Source organism: Scleropages formosus, chromosome 19 (assembly GCF_900964775.1).
Source record: "Scleropages formosus chromosome 19, fSclFor1.1, whole genome shotgun sequence".
Lineage (NCBI taxonomy): Eukaryota > Metazoa > Chordata > Actinopteri > Osteoglossiformes > Osteoglossidae > Scleropages > Scleropages formosus.
The window spans coordinates 24,986,682-25,009,347 of record NC_041824.1 but is presented as its reverse complement, the minus strand read 5'-3'; the positions used below and the strand labels follow the sequence as shown (position 1 = coordinate 25,009,347).

General features: G+C 48.3%; 1 protein-coding gene across 1 annotated transcript in view; it reads left to right on the top strand.

Annotated features, from left to right (window-relative positions):
• The window catches only part of fam222aa (family with sequence similarity 222 member Aa), a 64,907-nt gene that overhangs the window by 27,680 nt on the left and 14,561 nt on the right, over nt 1-22,666 (top strand). The window contains exon 2 of the mRNA XM_018749056.2: nt 7,902-8,044. Coding sequence (XP_018604572.2) covers nt 7,948-8,044 — 97 coding nt within the window. The 5' untranslated portion in view covers nt 7,902-7,947. The remainder of the gene's footprint in view (nt 1-7,901; nt 8,045-22,666) is intronic.

Genomic DNA, 22,666 nt, shown 5'->3' with positions numbered 1-22,666 from the left:
GAAGATGTTTTTCATTCAGCTGGAAGCAGCTTCCCTTATTGGTTGCGTGCATCAAACAGACCGTCGCTGCACCGCGTCACAACGCCCCTTTGTTACCTCATGTTTTCTGCCCGGCCGTCCCAGCAGCGTCCCGCATTCGCGAGGGGAACAAGAAGTCACGAAGTGAGAAACACGGAAGAAAAAACAATGAACAAAACGGTGGGAACCGCACTGCCTCGGGGCTCCAATATTCAGCGAATTGGTGGGGGAAGAATGGGCTATTGTTTGTTCTCTGTGCCATAATTCGCGAGCTGGGCCTTATCTGCAGCAGGTTGTCTGCTCCCCGACCCACATCGCATCACGTGAGACGTGTGGAGTGGGAGAAGGGAGCTCCGAGGGTCCACACGCCAGCGTGTCTGCACATTAAGAGTGTTGTCCAGGGGGCTGCTCTGCCCCATTTCTGACTGGGACAGCTCCAAGGCCTCATGTGTAGACCCACACTGGGTGGGTTGCAACAGATAGGAGAGGGCAGGACACTTCCCAGTTGTGTCTTCTTGAACGGAGAGAAGATGCCTGTGAACAGTGTGCAGCAAGAGCAGGTCAAAAGTAGGGCAAACCTCGTCTAATTGGTAGCACAGTGCTGAGAGATTCCTTCCTTGCGTCTGAAGACGAGGGGTTCAATGCCACCTGTTGCTGTAGTGTCCTTCGAGAAGTTGTTGGATGTTCAGTTGAGTCCGACTCTCCATGATCTCATGCAGTTTAGCATGGCTGTCTCTCTGGAACCACTTGTCTGAGCGCTTCCAAATGTGTCCTCATCACTTTGGCAATGAATGAAAGTTACTGAACGTGACTACAGCATGAGCTGCACTGGACCTGCAGATTGCAAGGCAACCACCCTAAGCACTCACCGTGCTACCTTCTACAGCAAATTACATACCAGCAGTTTAGTGGGCAATGTGGGGAAGTTGGGAAGGATCTTCTGGATGTTGTAGAAAGAAATCAGCTGGTTACAAAGGTTCTACCCTGAGGGATGTTGACTTTCTCATAGCAGATGATGCCAAGGAGGCCTCGCAATGTGACTGTTTTCTTGATGATGATAAACTTGCAGCTTGGTGAGCTGCAGGCAGGGATGAGAAGTATTTTCACTTTGGGGAGCTCCAGCTCCAGCCGCAGGTGTCAACTGAGCGCATGGCGATATCAGCAGAGACCACTTTTCGAGGGGTCAGACAGAGGTAGAGTTGAGTGCCATCAGCATAGCGGTGATATGAAAAGACACCACAGGAGATGACACAACCAAGATATTTTGTGTCGAGCGAGAGGAGAAGAAGGCCTGCAATTGATCCCTGTGGAACCCTTGTAACTTCGCTCAGTGTTGCAGAGAGAGAACCTTGCCAGCAGGCTCTGTAGAACTGTCAGAGAGGTAAGATACAAACCGAAGGGGCGTAGAGGCAGTAATGCCTAGCTTGGCTTGTGATAAGCGAAAGGGGAAATCTGGGTGTGAAACGAAACAGGATAACTGTGGGCCGCTCAGAAGAAAAGAGGAGCTACAGTATTTAATTGGGGTTGCCAGCTGATCCCTACAGTGAACCATCCCCAGTTATGCAATCTTCCAGTACCTGGGTTTTTACCTATCTGGTCCAAGATTATTAAAACTATTTATTACTACTTTACTAATAGGGAGTGTGAGATGTTTTTAGCAGGAACGGCTACACTTTTGAACACTGCGCTATCCGTGTAGAGAAGGGAAATCCCTCATCTGGATTCTTCTTTGCCTGTCTTTTCACACTCTTGTGTTTCCCCACATTTATTTTCGGTCTCGACTGCTTCACCTTCATTGAGCTTGTCACTTCTTTATTACCTGGCTTTGTGGCAGCCTGATTGTCATCACCTAATTTACTCCGACCGGTCAAGGTTTCAGGTGGAGCAGGAACGTAGGCTGAAGTGGACAAAGACCTCGGTTTTTGCTGCCAAGGCCGGAATTAAAGAGCAGTACACCCTTTGTGCCACTTTGTGTGGCCAACCAAAGCCCACTGTTAAGGTCAGTGCACAATTAACAGAACCTTGTTGGTCCCGAAGGTGAGTCAGTGTGTCAGGTTTACAGTGGCCTCGGCAACAGAGTCTGACCAGGCGTTATACACTGTTCTCCAGCATACAGGACCATGCATTGCACCGAAGCCCTCACAAGGCCAAGCCAAGGTCTGCCTGTGGTCTCCACTTCCTCCACTTTCTCGCCACGATGCCACCCTCAGTGCATCAGCTGAGAGATTTATGGAGGAAAATGAGTGACCATTATGAGTGTGACCATTACAAAACACACCCGCGCAGGTGAACCAGGCAAGTGTTCTTCAACCCTTTCAACCTCCTTTCTCTCTTGCCCAGCAGAGTGTGTTAAGACCGGATTAGGGAGGGTCTTTTCTTCTTTTGCAGTCAGCACTGTGGACTCCTGTCTGATGGCGGCGGGGGGGGCGTTCATTCAAACAGAAGATAAAGGCAAATATAAAGATACTCGGTCACGGTCTGATTGTTGCTGATCCCACTGCTACACCCTTGCCCGATCCCTGCAGGGTGAACTGCACTCGGTCAAAGGGACCCAGCTGAGTGCCGCCCTGCAGCGACCGTAGTCCCCGCCTGTAACCCGCAGTTGGTCAACTCCCAAAGTCACGGTTGTGTTCAACAGTGTGCTGAGCCATGTGGGCGGAGAAGCATCGCTTTACCACTCTTCACCACTTTTCTGTCGGGGTGGTATAAATAAGTGGAAAGAGAAGTGCAGGAAGAATGGCACAGCACAAGTTTGAAAAGAGATCTTTTTTTGGTTTGTCCTTTATTGCAGCTCAGCAGCACTGGGCCTTTTGCCCTTCTGGGAAAGCAAACAGAAAAGCTGGGTTGCGCACTCTCTCTGCATGGTTTCAAAAGCAGGAAATAATGCAACGAAGCTCAGCTGTTTGTTCTGCTTGACTGGGGGTGGGGTGTGGGGGTGCTCGGGTAATCTGGTTTTGCCCAGCAGGAGACCAGTTAGCAGTGGCTGGGGTTCTCATTCCCTCCTTAGCATGCAGATGTACTGTATGTGCATGTGTAAGGTGTGTGTGTGTGTGTGTGTGTGTGTGTGTGTGGTGGAGGGCAAGCGAGATATGGCCCTGTATGGACAACTCCCTCCCACTCTGACCTCTTTACCTTGGGCCTGTTTACTCTGATGAACCGGCTGTGTGTTCTGAGTGGTTGTTTACAGAGGGGGGTACAACTGAAGTGGGGGAATAAGGGTGGCATAGTGCCAGACTACTCCTAATGGGGTCTTTCAGAATCCCCCCATTCATGTCTTCGTGGCGGGGGTTGGCCTGGGGGATTAGGGGGCTGTGGCAGTGTCTTGTTAAAGAAACTCAGGGGGGGCTGGAGTGTGGAGATTGGATTAACTTGTTTAGGCTTATTAAGGAATGGCCCTGTATTGTTAAAAGGACTGAGTGGTGCTCTTGCTGCTGCTCGCCTTTTAGCCCCTCCCACATTTTGCCCTAGTCCAATCAGGGAGCTCCAGTGGATGCCGCCATGGTGACATGCCCATTGGGAGAAGGTAGAGCGTGACAGTATAGGTGACATGGCCCCCCTTGGATGTCCTGGTAGAGCCCACCTGCTGCTCCATCCCACCCCACCCCTCAGCCACACACTGCATAGAGACCCCACCCCTGTTCTTGTACGGCCTGCACTGGACCATGACAAAAACTCCGTTGTTGCGATTATTTTCCCCTTTCAGAGGATGCGTATCAGGGCAGTTGGCCCCAAGGGGTCAAGAAGTGGCCCTGGTGCTGAGAACCCATGGAGTGGCATTGCTGCAGAGCCTTGTGTATAAAGCCTTTCAATTCCAAAGCAAGTCCCCTAGTCCTCCCTCACATTTTAAACCTCTGTCCCCGTGTTGATGTCGCACTATTGTGTTTATGGGGAGACAGAGAAACGATTGGCTCAACGTCTTCAACACCCTCCCCGCTTGACCACATTAGGGACTCAGGTTGACCCAGCCAACTCATCAATGTATCATTCATTTGATACGTTATTTCCAAGTCCCCATGTTTGCTCATAATGTCCAAGGTCGACATTCCAGTGGCGGTACCGTGGCATCGGCTGGTGGCACCACATTTGTTATTCTTTGGCTCTCAGCGATTGCGTTTTGTCTGCACAGCTTTTTATTTGCGATTCCCTTCAAGTTTTTATTTAAAATGGCCAAAAAGCACAATAGTGAGTGTTCGGTGCAGCTGAAAAGAAAAAGTGGAAGACAAGAGATGTAGAAATGCGAGTGAAAATAATAGAGCAGCATGAAAATAAGCTTTTAAAACTGCACTGTATTGGTGCTATTATTATGATTCCACGTTAGTGTTATCTTAACATGAATGTGTACAATTTACAGAGAAGTGTGGCAGCCTGGTGGCAGAGCGAGTAGCGCTGCTGTCTCACAGTGCCTGGGTGGTGTGGGGGGATGTGGGTTCTATCCCCGCTCAGCCTGTGTGGAGTTTTCATGTTCTCTGTGTGGGTTTCCTCTAGGTGCTCTTGTTTCCTCCCATAGTCCAAAGACATGCTGTGCAGGTTCACCCTCAGTGTGTGAGTGACTAAGAGTGTGTGTTCTACTGATGTATGGATGAGTGACGTAGTGTATCTAGCAGTGTAACTCACCTTGGTAAATAAAGTGTGTGGGCTGATAAGACTACATAGTGCTCATTAGAAGTTGCTTTGGAGAAAAGCCTCTGCTAAATATGTAGAAAAAATACAACAGAATTTATCTAACACTTTTCTCCAAAGTAACTTACAACATTAACCTATTTACAATTATTTACCCATTTTATATAGCTGGGCAGTTCTACCGGAGCAATTTAGAGTAAGGGTATGATGGCTGGAGGTGGGATTCAAACCTGTCACTTTTGCATTGAGAAGCAGCTGCTGTGACCACTATACTACCAGTTACCCCTTTTACAAGGTGGAGCGATGGATTATGTATATTAATTATTATTTATCCTCATGCTAATATCCCCCTGCAGTGTTAGATACGCCATGCTAAGTGGTTATCTACCCATCCGCCATTCACACTCCACACACACTCCACACACATCGGTGCCACTGAGAATTCAGGCATCAAATGCGAAGGGCTAAACAGCAAAGTGACTTCACACCTCCGTGCCTTTGAGGCCCGTTTTAGCAGTTAGCCCGGCCAGGCGCTCACAGTGCACCTGTGCTGTATGCTCCGTTCACCCTCTGCTCTGTTGCGATCCAAACAGGTTCATCAGCAGGACTCCATCGGGGGTCCAAGAGCTCCGACTACTTCCTCCAGAAGATGTCTACCAACGGAACGTCGGGGATGTGGGATCGGGGACCTGGGGAGGCAACCGATGCACGGGGCCTCCCCTCCTCCCTCTCCTGCTCTCTTAAAGGCAGTAATAGGAGAAAATTGGTTTTTGGAGCGGAGTAAAAAAAGCGGTTTCTTTCAGAGGAGGAAAATGCCTTTCAGGATGCATTTGTGGAGCTCCAAATGGAGAATAATGGAAGGTAGTTACACAATTGTCTTTCATTTTTAGACAGGGTGGTGTGCAGGCATTCCCCACGAGGGTAGGCTTTGGTCTCTATTCTTTGAGTTTGGCAGGCGCCCCTCCACCCCCTCCACCCGTAACCCCCTAAATGCTCTGCAGCGGAAGGCTGCTTGTGAAATTAGTATCCTCACAAAATGGAGCGAGAGAAGCTTTTAGCTTGTGAATAGTCAATAATTAGACCAAAGTGGCTGTGTGATTTGTGGCTGCGTGTGCCGCGGGAGGGTGGTGGGGGGGCTCTTACAACTCTGGGCACCTGCCTGGAATCAGACGTGTCCTGGTCCGGTGGCGCTGGGGATCCCGTTTTAAAACTTTAATCGAGCCCCATTTGTAAAAACTGCATAAAGCCCTGGGCAAAAGCCGAACATGGGAGTGGATCACACTTTTTTAAAATCCAATATTGCTGTTTGTACCATCTGTGGTTTTTTGTCATTTAAATTTTTTTTTCATATTTTATTTCTGTTTTGAATGGAAGTTAGCATAACAGGGACAGCAGGTGGCACAGTGGCTAGAGCTGCCAGCTTGCACTCACAGGACCCTGGTTTGGCTCCCACCCCTGCGGTAGAACCCTAGACCAGTTACTTACCCTGATTGCTCATGTAAACAACTTAGCAGTGAAGTTGCTTCGGAGGAAAAGATAAACTGAAGGAATAACCGGCCAGTTGAAGAGGCATTTCTGCTCTCTGTACGGTTCCTGTCCTGAAGGGCTACGTTTGAGCTGTAAAGAGCCCACCGTTCCCCCCCCTTTTTGTTTTCTTTTTATATTTTATTAATCGCAAATCTTTCTGTTTCTGCCTTGTTTGTCCGCGAATGTTAGTAAAGGTTTCGGAAAGACCTCCTGAAGCGACCATTTTAATAATTTAGGGTTGGTTTTTTACTACAGTGCCGCTGACAGACTCACAGCAGCAGCAGTGACTCCCCTGGGACCCGAACCCGGTGCACTGCGCTCACTGGTTCTGCTCTTTATCTAATAGACTGCAACTCCCCCATCCACACCCCGCACAACTGGATGTGTTCTCTGTTATTGTGTTTTTTTTTTATTTTTATTTCTGGTGCTCACTTTTATTTATGTGTCCAGAGACAAAAATAACACACAAAAAAAAAAAAATTATGTGATGCGTTTAATAAATGCTGCATTTCTAGTGAAAAGAACGCCCGAATAGGCAGAATTATGGTCGCCTTGTGTGGGGTGGCGGTCCGTTAACTCATAATTATTGTAATAGCTTTCTTTCATATTAAAATGCTAATCTTTAAAGCAAAATAATAGATTGATGGCAGGTGGCAGCAAGCCGCGTCTATTTGCATATAGTGGTTCGTGCAGAAAGTAAATAACGCAGGACAAGCCTGTGACTCAGGGAGGAGGAATAATTTCTGGATAATCCTGCATGTGCAATGCCTTGAGACAGTGGGCCTGTCAAGAGGGGGACCACATTGAACAGCACTTTTGTCTAAGAGGGATTCGATTGGCCTCGCTGATCCACAGAATAAATGCAGAGATGTCCTGACATGCAGACCCCCCCTCCCCACACTGACCAGTTACACATTTTCTGCTGTTTTTTCATTTTTTTTCCCATGTTCTGCTCTTCGCTATAGTGTGAGCAGATGGCCGTTCGCAGGATGCGCAACCTGCAAACTCGTGTGGATTTTTGTGAACTCCGGGTCCACGCGGTGCACTTTTGTGTCGAACGTGCATGACTGGAATATCAGGCATACCCCCCTGCGGTCCGGTGACCTCCCTCCTTGGTAGTCCTCCAGGGATGCGGGGGGTGGTGCAAGTGAAACCTAGGGATTTTCTGTTTCAGATGTTTAGAGATGTTTGGGAACAGGGTGACGGACCTAAGATGTTTGTACTGTGGATCGGTGGCGCCGGAAGCTGCCAAAAAAAGCAGGCAGACCTGCACTTAGAGCGGTTCCAGCTCTGCTCCACAGTTGCAGGTGTGCATTACCATAGTGAAAGTACGGTCCTCAGTTTAGTGGCATAGGCACAGGTGGCCATTGCCATTCTGCGTGCATAAGCACCTGCAGCTGGACTGTGTATACGTGTCAAACACACACAAGGGCAGCAGCTGGGCAGGGAGGCTGTGCTTTGTGCACGGCGGCGACAAGAAAATGGGCTGCGTGTCACAGCAAAACACATTACTTTTCCTGGTAAAGGTCCTCTATCACCATAGCTGTGCCATTTTTTCATAATTTTAGAAGCTTTTTGTTTTGAGATGCCCAGGAGCAGGGTGAGAGGGGTTGGGATGTTTGGGGGCCACATGAGACGGGTTAACATGTGTAGTGTTTGGATGATAGGGACTTGAAGTGTAAGGAACATCTGGAGGACTGATGCCTTTCCTTCACATATGTCCGGTTTGCCTGCAGGTCAGACTCCACAGCCCCCTGCTGTAGCACCTTGCCTTGGCCTGCCATGTTGGCCTGTCTGCAAAGAAGGCAGAACCCTCCACCACAGCACCTGGTGTGTGCCAGCAAGACCGTGGAGGCCCCGCAACCTCCTAGCCGAAAATGTGAGTACCTTGAAGCAGTAATGTCAAAGCTCTATTCAAGCAGGAGTAGTGAGGACTGACTGTACGAGCTGAAATCCCATGTGAACGTAAATGTTCTCAGAATGAAAAAGGAGACATCACTGCAGAAGTGAATAAATAAATGTGATTGACACAATACACAGGCTTGTTTCAGCTGGACGCCTTCTTTGGCGTCTATGTAGGATTACGTCAAGAGACACATGTAGTCACATCCCAAGATACGCTATTTTGGTTACAAGACTTTGACGTTACAAGGAGTTTCATCTAATAAACTTTGTCTCATGAGGCATTTCTTCAAATTTACCAGGACCCAGTTTGGATTTTGCATGCACTCTGACAGCAGCACCATGCACTCTTATTCTCACTTTGGCTCTTGCTCAGTTACATTCATTCATTTAGCTCATGCTTTTTTCCAAAGCAACTTAAACTGTTAAGATACCTACAATTATTTAATAATTTATACAGCTGAGCATTTTAGGGTACCTTGCTCAAAGGTACTACATCCAAAGGTAAGATTCAAACCTGTGATTTTTAAGTCCAAAAATCAACAGCTTTAACCAGTATGCTACCAGCTGTCCCTAAGCTCTGAATCTTCTCTGCTGGCTCTTGTGTGCTACTTTTACTTTTTATTAGTACAAGTGATCATGGTTCCATTGGGACTCTCCAAGCCATGTCAACTTGTAAACTAAGTCTCAGTTCATTTCCATTGTTTTTGCTGAAAGGGGGACACACGGGCACAGTGGCGCAGCAGGTTTAGCCTGTGTCTGCTCTCTAATGGATCTGGGATTCAAGTCCTACTTGGGATGCCTTGCAGTGGACTGGTGTTCCATCCTGGGTGTGTCCCTTCCCCCTCCAACCACGTGCCCTGTATTGCTGGGTTAGGCTCCGGCTCACCACAGGACAAGCAACTTCAGTGTGTGTGTGTGTTTTCACTGATGTCTTTTGCCTTCACTGTTCAGGTTTTTATTTGCAGTAAAGACTGACTTAATACAGGGTGGCGCAGTGGCGCAGTGGTGCAGTGGGTTGGACTGGGTCCTGCTCTGCAGTGGATCTGGGGTTTGAGTCCCGCTTGGGGTGCCTTGCGATGGACTGGCATCCTGTCCTGGGTGTGTCCCCTCCCCCTCCAGCCTTACGCCCTGTGTTGCTGGGTTAGGCTCTGGCTCCCCGCGACCCCATGTGGGACAAGCGGTTCAGATGATGTGTGTGCTGAATTAATACATAAACATTGAGTGTCATGAGCATGTATGTTTTTTCTCAGATCTGTTACACAGCAGTTACAAAAGCACTAAATGAATGCAGGTACACAGCCGTATGGTATTAAAGAGTAAATAATGAAAGGCCTTGTGTTATGCTAATCACGGGTAAAAACTGAAGCGCCCATATCCATTTTAATGGGTATTTTGGTGCTCAGGTACATATAACAAAACTATACCATTGAAACAAATGACGGCTACATATTTGATTCATGAGAATTCCCCGTATGAAGGGCTTTTTAGGAATAAATTGCCTTTGTTAGGCGGGGAAAGCCTGTATATAGGTTTTGGAACGTGTGACATGTTATTCCAATGTAGTTGGAATCCCACGACCATACTGCTTGGTGGTGCACTTTCAAGATTGACGGAGGAGCCTAGTCAGTGAACTCTTGAACAAGGTACTTGCTGTAGACATCAGTTAAATGGAACATCTTTAGACTGGTAAAAGCATCTGCTGAGCAATGGAATGAACAAAGTTCAAAGGCGGACTCAGGCTAAAGATGGAGCCAGCTCCATAGGAGCCAAGGGAGCCATTTGTATTGTAAAGCTGAATGGATAATCTATACAGCACATGGGTAAAGTGCCTTTGAATTAAAGTGTCTGCTATGCAGCTGTTACTGTGGGATACAACTGGAGTAAAATTATGGAGGTCATCTTCATATTCGCCAAGCAGGTTAAGGTGTGATAGGAAAGCGTCCGCAGTATGTGCGGTGTATGTGAGGCTCTCTGGTTTGCAAAGGATTTTCCTGGCCTGCAAGAAGATCTTAACCTTCCCTAAGTAATCTAACAATCATGAAACCAGAAAGAGAGCGAGGAAGCTAGGAAGAAGCAACCCAGCCATGGTTCAGCCAATCTACTGGCCGGTGTTTGTTTAGTTGGCTTGACTTTTGTTAGCAGTCCCGTTGTCCCATTTATGCTCTTCTGTGGCTGGTTTTTCAACCTAACATGGGTGGCAGAAGATTGTCATTCATGGTCGAGATTCGGACTACAGAACCTCATAATGTGTTGGTGTTGCCCCTTCATACCGTAAAATAACTCAATGCAGATGTGGTCCTTGAGACCCTTTTAGAGCGACCCCAGCGGTGGTCTTTGAAACTTGCTGAGTCTTGGCATGTTTCAGAGATCTATGAAAGGCTCGGGCTGCATTGGAGGACGAGCCGCTGAATAAAGAAGCGAAGGGTCATGCGCTTCACCTTCACTCAGGAGAAGCTAATAAGGGAGGGAGCTGGCGGCTTTGTTCACCTCATCGCCATCGCATCTCTCGCCTGGAACGTAAGACTTTGACATGTTGCCCTCTGTGCAGTGAAAGACTCAATAGAAATCTGGCCAGAGGTCTGTGCTCTCACTTTCTCTTTTTCTCTCCCTCGCTTCATTCTGTTCAGGCCAATTACCCCCACCCCCGCAGCCTTCACCCTCCTCAGCCACTGCTCTCAATGGGGAAAGTAAGGACAAGTTATTTGCTCTCTGTGTCGTTTTTGTTCAGGCTACCAGGGGTGCTTTTGGTTGAGGGGGAATCGGAGGAGGGAGGAGGGGGTTCAGCCGGGTTCGCTAATGAGGTTGCAGTGCGGCCTCCATGGGATCAGACAGATAGGCTGCCCACAGTTCCCTTAATCGATCCTCTGCCACTGACTTCTACAGGATTAGCCCACTTCCTGCACCGCCTTATTGAAGGGCATCAATAGGGCTGAGGGCTAGAATCAATGGAGATGTCCCGTCTCCTATTTCCCCCGGCCCCTCCGGCACATACGCAGCACAGCACACCTGTTAAAGTGCTGATTTAGAGCCCGTCAGAGAGGTAGCGGGAGGGTCATAATGGTTGTGTTAGATAATAATAACTTGACATTTTCCTTTCCACATCAGCCGAGGACGAGTTACATACTTCGGCTCCCGGCGAGGGCTCGTTCCACCTGCCGAAGTGTGAAGCGGCAGATGTCGGACTTGGCCGACAAGCTGTGCTCTCCCCGTGCTCCCGGTCGCACCCGGTCCTCCCAGTGTGAATGTGCGACAGGGTGGAATGGGCTCGAGAGGCGCTACCTGGCAGTGAGCACGAGGCTGGCTTTCGCATCTGCCACCCTTAGCACAAAAGCAAGCGGCGGCCGCAGAGGAGCCAGGCGGCTGTTGAAAAAAGAGCCCAGCATGCAGATACGGGGCTCTGGTGCAATCCATTGATGCGGCTCCCATTAAAAATCCCTTGTACCCTCAATGAAAAGGGGCTTAACAGGCGCCGCCGTCAGCTGGAAGTATTCAGAAACGTTCAGATCAGCTCACCAGACAATCAATTTCATGAACGCAGGAGCTTAGTGAACGAGGCGGGTCGGAGCTGGGGCTGGGGATGGGGGTGAGAGTGAGGTGGGGTGTATGGACCCATTATCACAGGCTGTGCCGCACCCAGGCAAGCCAGGGAGCTGTATGTTTCTAAAAGCCATTGACCGTCTGTCCTGAAAAATATCATATTGGATTAGCGTCACGGGGGTAGACTTTTGATTTTTTTTCTCTCTCTTTGCTCGATGCAAATTAAACAGAATGCAGAGCATTAGTTAAATTATAAATCATAGCGCTGCTTTCCGCGTGCCCAAATTCCCCTGTATATACGGCTGCACTATCCAGCGCCAGACCCTGTCATTTTTAATTAAATCCTCCCTTATGGGTGACATTTGTTGCGTGCCACTCCCCCCCAGCCCCCACATGTCTGTCTGCTGCTGCCCTAGATGGGGAGACATGAAAGCCCGATGCCGTGGCACAGCCGGATCTGTCGTTAAGTTGCGCCCAAAGACGGCGTCCAGGCCAGGGAGACAGAAATGCTGAGGACAAGGAACCCCCTTCGACCCTGTGACCCAAACCTTAGCCCACTCCCCCACTGGGATCTGCAGGGGTGTCACCCCTGAGCCCACTTCTGTGAGAGCAGCCCCCCAAGTTCCCCAGTAAAGAAGGAAGCTTGACGTCTCCTCCATGGAAGGGGAGGCTCTGCCACTCGTGGTTGTGTTGCACACAAAGACAGACGGGAAGCCAGGAGCATAGCTGTAGCCAGGAGGCTCCCGAAACTTCTGGAGCCTTCCTGCCTTTATTCTCCATTGATCTCTCTATTCTTCCTTAAGGACACTAAGCCTGCTTTTATTACACGGAGTGAGGTGTAAGCGCACCAGTTGAATATGAATATAACCCTCTATAATAGAACACAGAAATAATATTATTCTTCAAATCCGTGTTTTTTTAGTGGCAACCATGAATATAGTCGTCTTGACCCTAAACTCTTGTACCACCACTGTTAATCATTTCAATATGCTGTTTATTCATTTGTAATACAGTATATGTAATGATTTCTTAAAGGGTTTTTAATTGGATGAGATGAAAATAAGACTTTATTACAGAGTCAAAGATTTTCTCAGTGGCCCCATACGTTTGCTAAAATTGTAGTACCGTCTATAATAGTATATTCAGGTGAGCGCTGCTGAACAGCAGGTTCCTCGATGCCCCGCTTGAAATGAGCAAGTTGGACGTGAACACATTCGAACGCATTTTTGTTCAGTGTTCATGGATACTGTATTGTCCAAAACTGTTCCACTTTAATTAGTTTTAATAATCCTTCAGACTGGTGAAGTAATTCACTTATTCTTGTATCCTTTATTTAATATTTATTTTTTGACACTCTCCCACAACCCATATTTGGGTCTTCACTTTGAGTTTGGGAACTGCTGCTTTATAGACAAGAGGGGGAAGGTGGCATGGTGGTGCAGCAGCCTTGGCCGGGTCCCGCTCTCTGGTGGGTCTGGGGTTTGAGTCTCGCTTGGGGTGCTTTGTGATGGACTGGTGTCCTTCTCGGGACAAGCGGCTTCGGTCTGTGTGTGCTTCAAATGCTTTTCACCTTCTCTTGTATCATGACTAATTCTCGTGGCTAACCCTATGTACTGAACTTATGACTGAAATTTGAAGGTGAAATATATACACAAAATCATATACAATATTTGATTAAGAACAAAATAGCTCTAGTCGCAGCAACAGCATCTGTTCTTTCTTATTTCTTAGTTATTTTTTATTAATTACTGTCACCATGTGGGATGTAATTGTGATGCTTTCCAGGGGTTAAAAGTCTCAGAGTCCGAGCTGTGAAACACACCGTTCCCTCTGCCCTCGCTCTCACCTCAGTGACTTCAGGGGAGAGGGATAGACAGTGCGGTGTTTGTGCAGCTGCTGAGGCCGTGGGATATCCGTTCCTGGCCATCGACCCTACGTATGCGTGGTGTTCAGCAGCAGGAAGTGCCTTTTCAGAAAGACAAGGTTTTCAAGTGTTTGAGTGTCATCAAGATAAAACGTCACTTTGAGAAAAGGTGTTCTGAGGAAGTGGTCGTGCCCCAGCATGGTACTACAGGGGCCTTACTGCGGTGTTGAACCTTCCTTCTCCTGGGATTAGCTTCTGACAGAGCCATGAGCAGGTTCTCTGAGGGGCTGAGATGGTGACGGACACCCATTCGTTGGACCCATTCCATCTTCCTACAGTGCCAGCCTACTGGCATGAAACAGCTTTGACCCCAACACCCCACATAGATTTCCAACGCCATGCAGGGAATAAGGGCCACAACCTCTGACTTCTTCGACACAGTTCTGTCTCACTAGACCCAGTCCAAGGTCTGACAGAACGACTCCATTCTACACTATAGTCAATGGCATCCAACTCACTGTGTGTCATGTCCCCCTTCCGGTCTGTTTAGTGGAGCCTGAGTTCTGGGCACAGGAAATTAAGTTTATTTCAGCGTCCCCCCAAGCGATGCCTCGTGCCCTCTGGGTCACCATGATATGGAAAAATGTTATTCTCATCATCATGGGGAGGGGTGAATGGATCAGAACCCACTGCTCCAGCAGGTCCTGGCACAGAAACACCGCTCCATATGGGAGGCTCGTATCGTTCATCCAACATCCCCGCGGCCATGGGGGTGGGGGGGTCGGGGGGTCGGGGGGGCTGGGGTTACTAAAGCCGCTGAGGAGCTGATGCTGCAAACTGGAAGGCTTCACGGGGCGGATCCTAAAGTCAGGGGACATTGGGGTCACCGCTATTGCCCCCCCTTTCCTTGTGTTCTTTGTCTTCATGGAAACATTGGAGAAAGAGCTGAGAGAACCTCCAACAACACGCAGCAGTCATGTCTGTTAAGGCCTCCCGGTCAAATTCTCTTCTGTTGAGTTGAAGCACATTTTCCCTGTTTGTTTGCATGAGGTCAGACATCCGTATTTGCCCTGAATTTCAAGCTTGGCATTTTTGGAGTAAATCTTTCAATGCCAGTGGAGGTAACATTGTCAGTGTGTAGAAAAAGGAGGAATGGAACAAAATGGGGAAGAGGGAAAAAGGACGCAGTGGGAGTATTGTGTTTGTACAGATTATCAGGTTTGCCACCAACCTTGACCCTTTGCCGTTGACCTTTTCGGGACTCCAGATCTTTTGATCCCATCTGCCCTGGCCGAGATCCCACTGCGTGAGCTCCTTATCTCTCACTGGCTCGTACACAGTGTCCATGTCCACGTGCCAGTTGACTGAACATGGTCCAGGGAACTGAGCTGTCAGAAAGTCCCTACTGTGTCTACAGCTGGATTGGGCCAGAACCTTCATGGTGTTCCGATCAAAAGGTGTGTCCGGTGTCATGTCTCCTCACGGTCAGCTGATGTTCATGCACCTGCGCTGACAGTTTCATGCCGCTTTGTCCCACATGGTGTCCAGCACAGTCCAGTCTGTGCATTGCATTGTACAGTTATTCATTTACTCGGAATACTTGCGAAATATCATTACATCCAGTATTGTCTCTTTTGGACGAGGCTGACATTCCTTCACAGTGTTGTTCATCCCAGGTCATTGGTCTCAATGTGCTTTAATATGCTCACGTCGAAAGCAGCCGAAATGCGTTTGTTCGGAAATGCAGGAACAAAACTAACTCTGAGAGAGTCAGTTTAACGCTGCTCTGCTCTGGTGTCACTTCCTTTTTAAAGCTTTGGGCGTGAAGCCTGGTTATGCGATTTAAATAAGGACATAATTTAAAAAGGAGTTTTTAATACCCTCAAACTTTATGCATCTTAGCAACAAGAGTTCAAAGCACTATACAAAAGATGTTTTCATAGCAACTAATCTTGAAAAAATGATTAGATGTTTGCAAAAATTGCTGGGTGATAATTTTTTAAAATAAATAAAACATGTTTTAAGATATGTTTGTGGTTTAGGATAAATATGTGTTTTGTGGTCCTGCAATGGACTGGTGTCTTGCCCAGGGTGTACCCCCCTCAGCTTTGTGCCCAATGTGGCAGGGATAGGCTCAGGATCATCACAACCCTGCCCAGGAGAAACGGTTACTGAAATTGGTTGGTTGGATGTACCTTGTGGTGAAACGGAGGAGAATGAACTGCTCGTGGCGATTCCTAAGTGCGGCGCGTCAGGTCGGACACAGCTGACCTTTCCTCCAGCCGTCACAGTGCCGCATCTCCCCCACACACTAAACGGGAGTATTTTCGGTGAAATATTTAAATGTGGTTGCGAGTGGCAGCTGAAATAACACCCTTTCCCTTGATTGCCTTTGAGCCCCGGAGGAGGAAGGAGGGGAGCGGTGCTGAACCACGTGCGCCATCACAATCTGCATGTGGTTGACCTTTTTACTGATTGAACCGCTCCTGGTTCCGCCACTCGAATCTGCTCATTTGAATTCCAGAGAGCTGCACAATGCCATTCAACCTGAGCTTGTGGCAGGGGCAGCACCGGGTTCAGCGGCCAGCCAGGCCAGGCTTCTTTTCTCCAGTTTGCCTTGAGCATGGCCTGGAGCAGTTCTCAAAGTATGGTCCGCCGAGTCAAGCGGTCCGCAAGCTGATAGTCGTTATACGTGAGCAAAGCGATGTGTAAATAGCTCAGGTCCGTTAGTCTTTTATGGATGGAAATTTCTCAGTTTTGAAGTTTTAACAGCTAGTCAGGTGGTTTGAGTGACTGCTTGTGAACTTGAAAGGCCAAGGTTTGAATCCCCCCTCCTGCTGTAGTACCCTTGATCAAGGTACCCACCCTGAATGGCTGGAGTAAAATCTGTATGAATGGGTAAATTAGTGTAAGTGGCTCAACACTGTAAGTTTCTTTGGAGAAATGCGCCAGCTAAATGAATAAATGTTAACATGCCTACTTTTCACTCACATAACCGTTGCTTACCATCTTTTGTCATAACAAGAGCATCTTGTTGTTGAACCATCTTATTCGTCACATCTTCAAAATTACCACAGGTCTTCTTGTTCTATTTCTATGTACAGTATTTATGGCATCACTCTCCTTATGGCACTCTAAAATATATATTTTTTTACCTCTATATTGTTATCATTCCTCATAAAAAAATGGGATTATGGTGTACTCCCCCCAAGGAACCCAAAGGATCCATTTTCTTGCACTAACCAATTTTGCATCAGTCTTCTTTGTCACAGTAAAGTTTAATTTAGTGGCATCAATTCCAGTCTGTCAACCCACATTTTAAAGAGAAATAAGAGGAAGGGGATAAACATCGATCCTAACATGAAAGTCAAGCAACTGTTATGCAGATATCACCATATTGATATTTCATGAAAAGCAACCTCATTCCTCACAGACTTTTTAATGAGAAGTTCATGACATAAATTTTTTAAAGTAAAAATGTTAGTATGTTAATTTATCATTATACTTTTTTAGCAAGAGCTGAAAAGAGCTGTTCCTGTTCGGACTTGAAAACCTGTAAATGTTGTTGAGCTAAAGCACTTCTACATGGAGGACAAGTGGGCAAAAACTCCTCCACATCGATGTGAGGCCCTGGTCAACGGCTGCTGGAAGTGTTTAGTAGTTGCAGTCATTGCAGCTAAAGGTGAAGCAATCAGTTACTGACTGTGAACAGACAATGACTTTTTCAATTACGGAGTGAATCCTGGTATCGAAAGCAACACTGATTTTGTCCATTTAGACAGGTGGATATTGAACTGGTTAAGCTCCTTTCTCGAAAGCACTGCAAGACAGCAGCTGAGAATTGAGCCAACAACCTTGCAATTGCCTCTGTCCTTGTTTTCCATATGACCTTCTGCTGCTGTGAATCTTCAGCCTGGAGGCAGGTGTCACGTCATCGCCACTATTCCCATGTTCCCTGGCCGTGGCCCAGTGCTGTGACCAGCACCCTGCTGTGTTTGTTATGGGCTGAGTGGAAGGGGAGGGGGTACAGCTTGTAGCTGTTTTTTGGCTGTCTGTGGGCTGGGAAATTGAGCTCCTTCCTTCCAACCCGTGGCCATGTGGGCCCTCCAGGTGCCTGTTAGTTATGCCATGAATCCCAATATGTTTTAGAGCCATGGGGTCCGGGGCAGCCTACGGCTCTTCAGGAAGTGACGCTGCTCTGCCAAGTAGGGAGAGGATGGCTGCTGGGGGTCTCGCTAACATTTGGGGCCCCTGTGTGGGTGGGGCCCAGTAAGACACCAAACAGCAGTGGTGTGTGTCCAGATAGGAAGGAGTCACAGAGGCCTCCAGACTCTTCCAACCACTCCTTTCAAATGACAAGGCAGGTAAAGGTGTGCGCTTGGCATTTGTCACCATAGTTAGAGGTACTGCCTTTGATTTCCAAAGTCACAGGTTCAATCCGCACCTCTGGCTGTAGTACACTTTGAGCAAGGTGTTTACCCTGAGTTGCTCTGGTATAATTACCCAGCCTTATAAATGGGTAGAGAATGTTATGTTATAAATCCCATTGCAGAAAAAGTGTCAGCTTAGTGGAATGTACTTTTTTAATCAGAGTATTGTTACAGTGCCCTTTGCCTCTTCTTCTGGACAGTCATTCAAAGTTATCATTGCCAACCATCTACCTGCTTTCAGTAGGAGCTTATCTAATCAGTTATGGTTATTCAAATGAGATATTCACATAGCAATTCTTACAGATGACGGCAGCTCTCTTGCATACTGTACTTGCCACAGCTTCCAGAGTGATTACTGGTAGTTATATCTTCTAAAGAAGAGAAGAGGGAGCTTATTGATTGGAGGAGAGAACGAGCGAGATGGTACGAGGGCTTTACACGAAAAATGTGAGAGAAAGCGGTGAGGAGTGCACATGGGCACAGCTGTTCTAATGTCATCGCTGCTGCGAGACCTTTCACATCATCTAGCAGGGCTTACTTGTCTGTGGCAGTCAGTACCAACCATGGGACACGCCTCAGGCATGACCCCTGGGCTCCGGCGGCTCAGCACTGTGACTTCCGCTATTCATCAAAGCTGCTTTCTGACAAGGAAGGGCCCATGTGATTGGATTATGGCTTTTCTTAGGACCCTTCCGCTATTTTCATCAGTTTTCAGGACACGTTGAGCACATCAGTGCCACGAACAGACGTGGTTTTCCCACCTCCTTATAGCCACACAGGTGGACATCAAAGGATCCAGGTTCAAACCTCATTTCCTGCTGTGGTACCCTTGATCAGGGCACTTACCCTAACTTGCTTCAACACGTTTACGTTTACTCATTGAGCTGATGCTCTTCCCAAAGCGGCTTGCTATGTGAAGCTACGTACACTGATTTACCCACTTGTACAGTTGGGTAATTTTACTGGAGCAACACACACACACACACACACACACACACACACACACACACATCTTCAGAACCGCTTGTCCCATACAGGGTCGCGGGGAACTGGAGCCTACCCGGTAACACAGGGCATAAGGCCGGAGGGGGAGGGGACACACCCAGGACGGGACGCCAGTCCGTCGCAAGGCACCCCAAGCGGGACTCGAACCCCAGACCCACCGGAGAGCAGGACCGTGGCCCAACCCACTTACTGGAGCAACATCAATGGGTAAATTGCTGTAAGCTTCTCTGGAAAAAGTGTCAGCTAAGTGAATATATAAGTAACAAGTATCTGGGTTCCACTTTAAAATACTGTCCTTCGTTCCACATAAACCCTGAAACTGGTGGTTTCACTAAGAAGTCCCCCCCTCCCCAATCTGTGCGGAAGGCCTCGTTGCCTCTGTGATATTAAATATTAATTGGGAATCAGCAGAGGACTTGTCTGCTAAATGATGGAACAGAAGGCCCCGCTTGCCTCAGGCTGCCTGCAGGCGCCTTTCTTCTCCAATTTACCTGCGGCCGCGCGCACCAGCACTTCCTCTGCCATGACAGGCCTACTCGCACCCACCAGCCACCGACACAAGCGCAGCTGCTTCTGCGTGCACCAGTTCCTACATTTGCAAATGTTCAGATTATAAATTTTGCAAGCCACAATGAATTGATGCCTTTACATTTGTCTGACAGTGTTCAGCTCCTGACAGTTATTTACCCATTTATGCAGCTGGGTGATGTTACTGGAGCAACTCAGGGTAAATACCTTGCTTAGGGGTACTACCAGCAGGTGGTGGGGAGTGAACCTACAACTATTTGGTTTTAAGGTGGCAGCTCCAACAGCTCTAACCACTGTGCTACCAGCCATCCCTTTAACAAAATGTTTTGGCCAGTGCCCCATTTTCAGCTTTTCAGTAACAGTGCGGTGTTTATACCTTGTTTATACCTGTGCAGTATTGAGCATTGTAGAAATGAATCGCAGAGTAGTTCATACGTTGTGTTGTGCGTCATTCTTTACTGGTAAAAATGAAACTGATGTGAATCGTTCTGTTCTAGTCCCCTCTGCCACTCACTTTTAACTAACTAGTTGACTTGACTGTAAACTAGTGACTTGATAGATGCTGTGGGTGGCCTTCTGTTCGGGGACAAGAAACACAGGAGCGAGAGGCATCGCGGCCTGGTGTTCCTCTTTGGAATCACCATTACATTACCCTTGGGGGATGCATGGGGGGGGCAAGGGGCGGGGCAACTTTGGGGAATAAGTTTAGAGGCTCGCGGGAGCAGCTCTAATTGCACATGACAGCGCGGCTGGTGCACCCATGGCCTGTTTGCGCCGGCCGTGGTATTTGCTGATGAAGCTCTGCTTTGTGGACCGTGCAGCGCACACAATGGGCCGGTCCAGCGCCACCAGCCCCGAGGGCACGTTTGCGGGTCAGCCCCTCGGCCGCCGGCTTGTCTCTCCCAGCGACGCTTCACAGCAAGCGCACGCAGCGCCTGCAAGAGCGTGGCCTCCGCAGAGCAGACGTCTCTTTGTCTCACATTAACCGCAAAGCACGAGCAGCACTTCTGGATCTGTGCTTTTTTCCTGTCGGCTTGCATCTCACACCTCATACCTCGAGTGTGTTGACAGACCGACAGAGCCGGTGTGTGGGTTTAAATGGAGGGCATCCTGTTTGTCTCACTAGCACCCAGGTTTGTTGGCGGGGGGTGGGGAGTTGGCTAGTATACCATAACCCAAACAGCTGACAGGGGCCCATGAGTGATGCAGGTGATGCAGTGTCATTGCGCTCAAAGGATACGGGTTTGAATCCTACTTTTACTTTCTGCTGTACTTCCCTTGGTCAACGTACCTGAATTGATACAGTAAAAATTACCCAGATGTATGAATGGGTACATCAATGTAACTTGCTTTGGAGGAAAGTGTCAGCCAGGTAAATGAATGTAAATGCAGGGAGACACGTGGCAGCAAACGACACTTGTGTTGTGGCAGAATCGCCAACATTGAGGCACCGGGGCTGGTGTTGGCAGGGCTGGTGACGAGGCTGGTGGGAGGGTGAGGGGCGAGGCTTGTCAGCACAGGAATGCACCGCGGTCTGCCGCTTGTTTTCCCACGCTGTTTGTTTTTTCCTCAGCGGCCGCCGTGAGACGAAGGCCCTGGCCGAGCTCAGCGGCGCAGCGGAGAGACAAATGAAAAGTGACACTTGTGTGTGTAGAGCAGTATTTGTGGTGACGCTCCGACTACAGATAATAAAGTGTTCGCCCCGAGGTGATTTCACACAGCGAGCGCCCCCAGTGAAACTCACTTACTCAGAGAGGGCAGATGGATGCGGGCTGAGGGGAAGGCTGGGCGGTTACGGAAGGTGGGGGAGACAAATGGGGGTGTGGGGGCAAAAAGTCCAGACTCATCTGAAATGACAGAGAGAATTATGGATCCCACGACTGGCGTGCAGGGGGGAGGGGTGTCTGCTGCCGTTCTGGTCAGCCTGGACACAAAGGGCTGAATCAGGACCATTCAGTCAGCTACACCCCCTCCTGGTTTTGACAATTTTTTCGGGAGGAGTGTGCACAGGGTAATGCAACAATGTCCAAGGCCACAATCATTACAGAGGGCCACGTGTGAGACTCATGGGGACATAATGAGTCTTCAATGTCTAACCTGAAAACTGTTCATCATGTTGTTTTTCATTTGGGTGTGGTGTGTTTCCAACTAGCGGAGCCCGGTGGCACAGCAGGTTTGGCCGCGTCCTGTTCTCTGGTGGGTCTGGGTTTGAGTTCTGCTTGGGGTGCCTTGTAAAGGATTGGTGTCCCGTCCTGGGTGTGTCCCCACCCCCTCCAGCCTTATGGGACAAGCGGTTTCAGACTGTAAGTGTTTTATCATGTAATTCAGTGGAATTTATAGTATTTGTAGTAGGTATGGTGAACTAATCAAAACTAATCATTTTGCAGATCCTCTTGCAAATCACAGCTTGTCTGGTTCTGCTGTTTTTTAGCTGTGTATAGATCTGATTCTGATAGGAAATGTAAAGGTGATGGTGACATGGTGTGATGATGCAAATTTGTGGGGCTGTTAGGAGAGCAGGAGAGAAGGGGGTCTTAAAGAGATGTGTTTTGAGACCCTTCTTGAGTTTTGAAAGTGATTCAGCAGCTCTAAAGGACAGAGGGAGCTCATTGCACCACACTGGAGCCCAAAGCGAGAACCTACAGCAGGAGGAAGACCACAAAACGCATTTCAGATTCACCGGAAATGGAACCAACACCCCATCAGTGTGATCAAAGCCCAGTCTGGACTGAAACAAGACATTCAGACAGGATGTCAGAATAATCCAGCTGGTAGGCGGCCACCCCATAATAAAAAGAAATTACTGTCTCCATCTGATACAGAAGGAGACTCCAGAAGAGGGGAGGGAATGAATTTTGCATCTGTCTTCCACCTTTTTTCGTGCAGCATGGAGAAGAAATGGACTGATTGAATGAGGGATGAGATTGGCGCTAATGAAATAAGAGATTACATTTGGAAGGGCTGTCCGCACTTCTTACATTTTAATGGTTAAATCCGTTTTTGACACTGTGTCGCGCCCCTCCGAGCCACACCGTGATGGATCATGGCGGAGATTGCAGACACTTAACTGCACTCCCGCAATCAACGCGGTCATTTACACCCATTCAGACTGCTCTCACCCGATCCTGAAACGCACGTCATCTCTAACCCTTGACAGTCATTAGCAGCGGAACCAAAATCAGGTACAAAGTTCAACGTGTTGCCGTCTCGAATTTCGCGATGCTCCATCAAG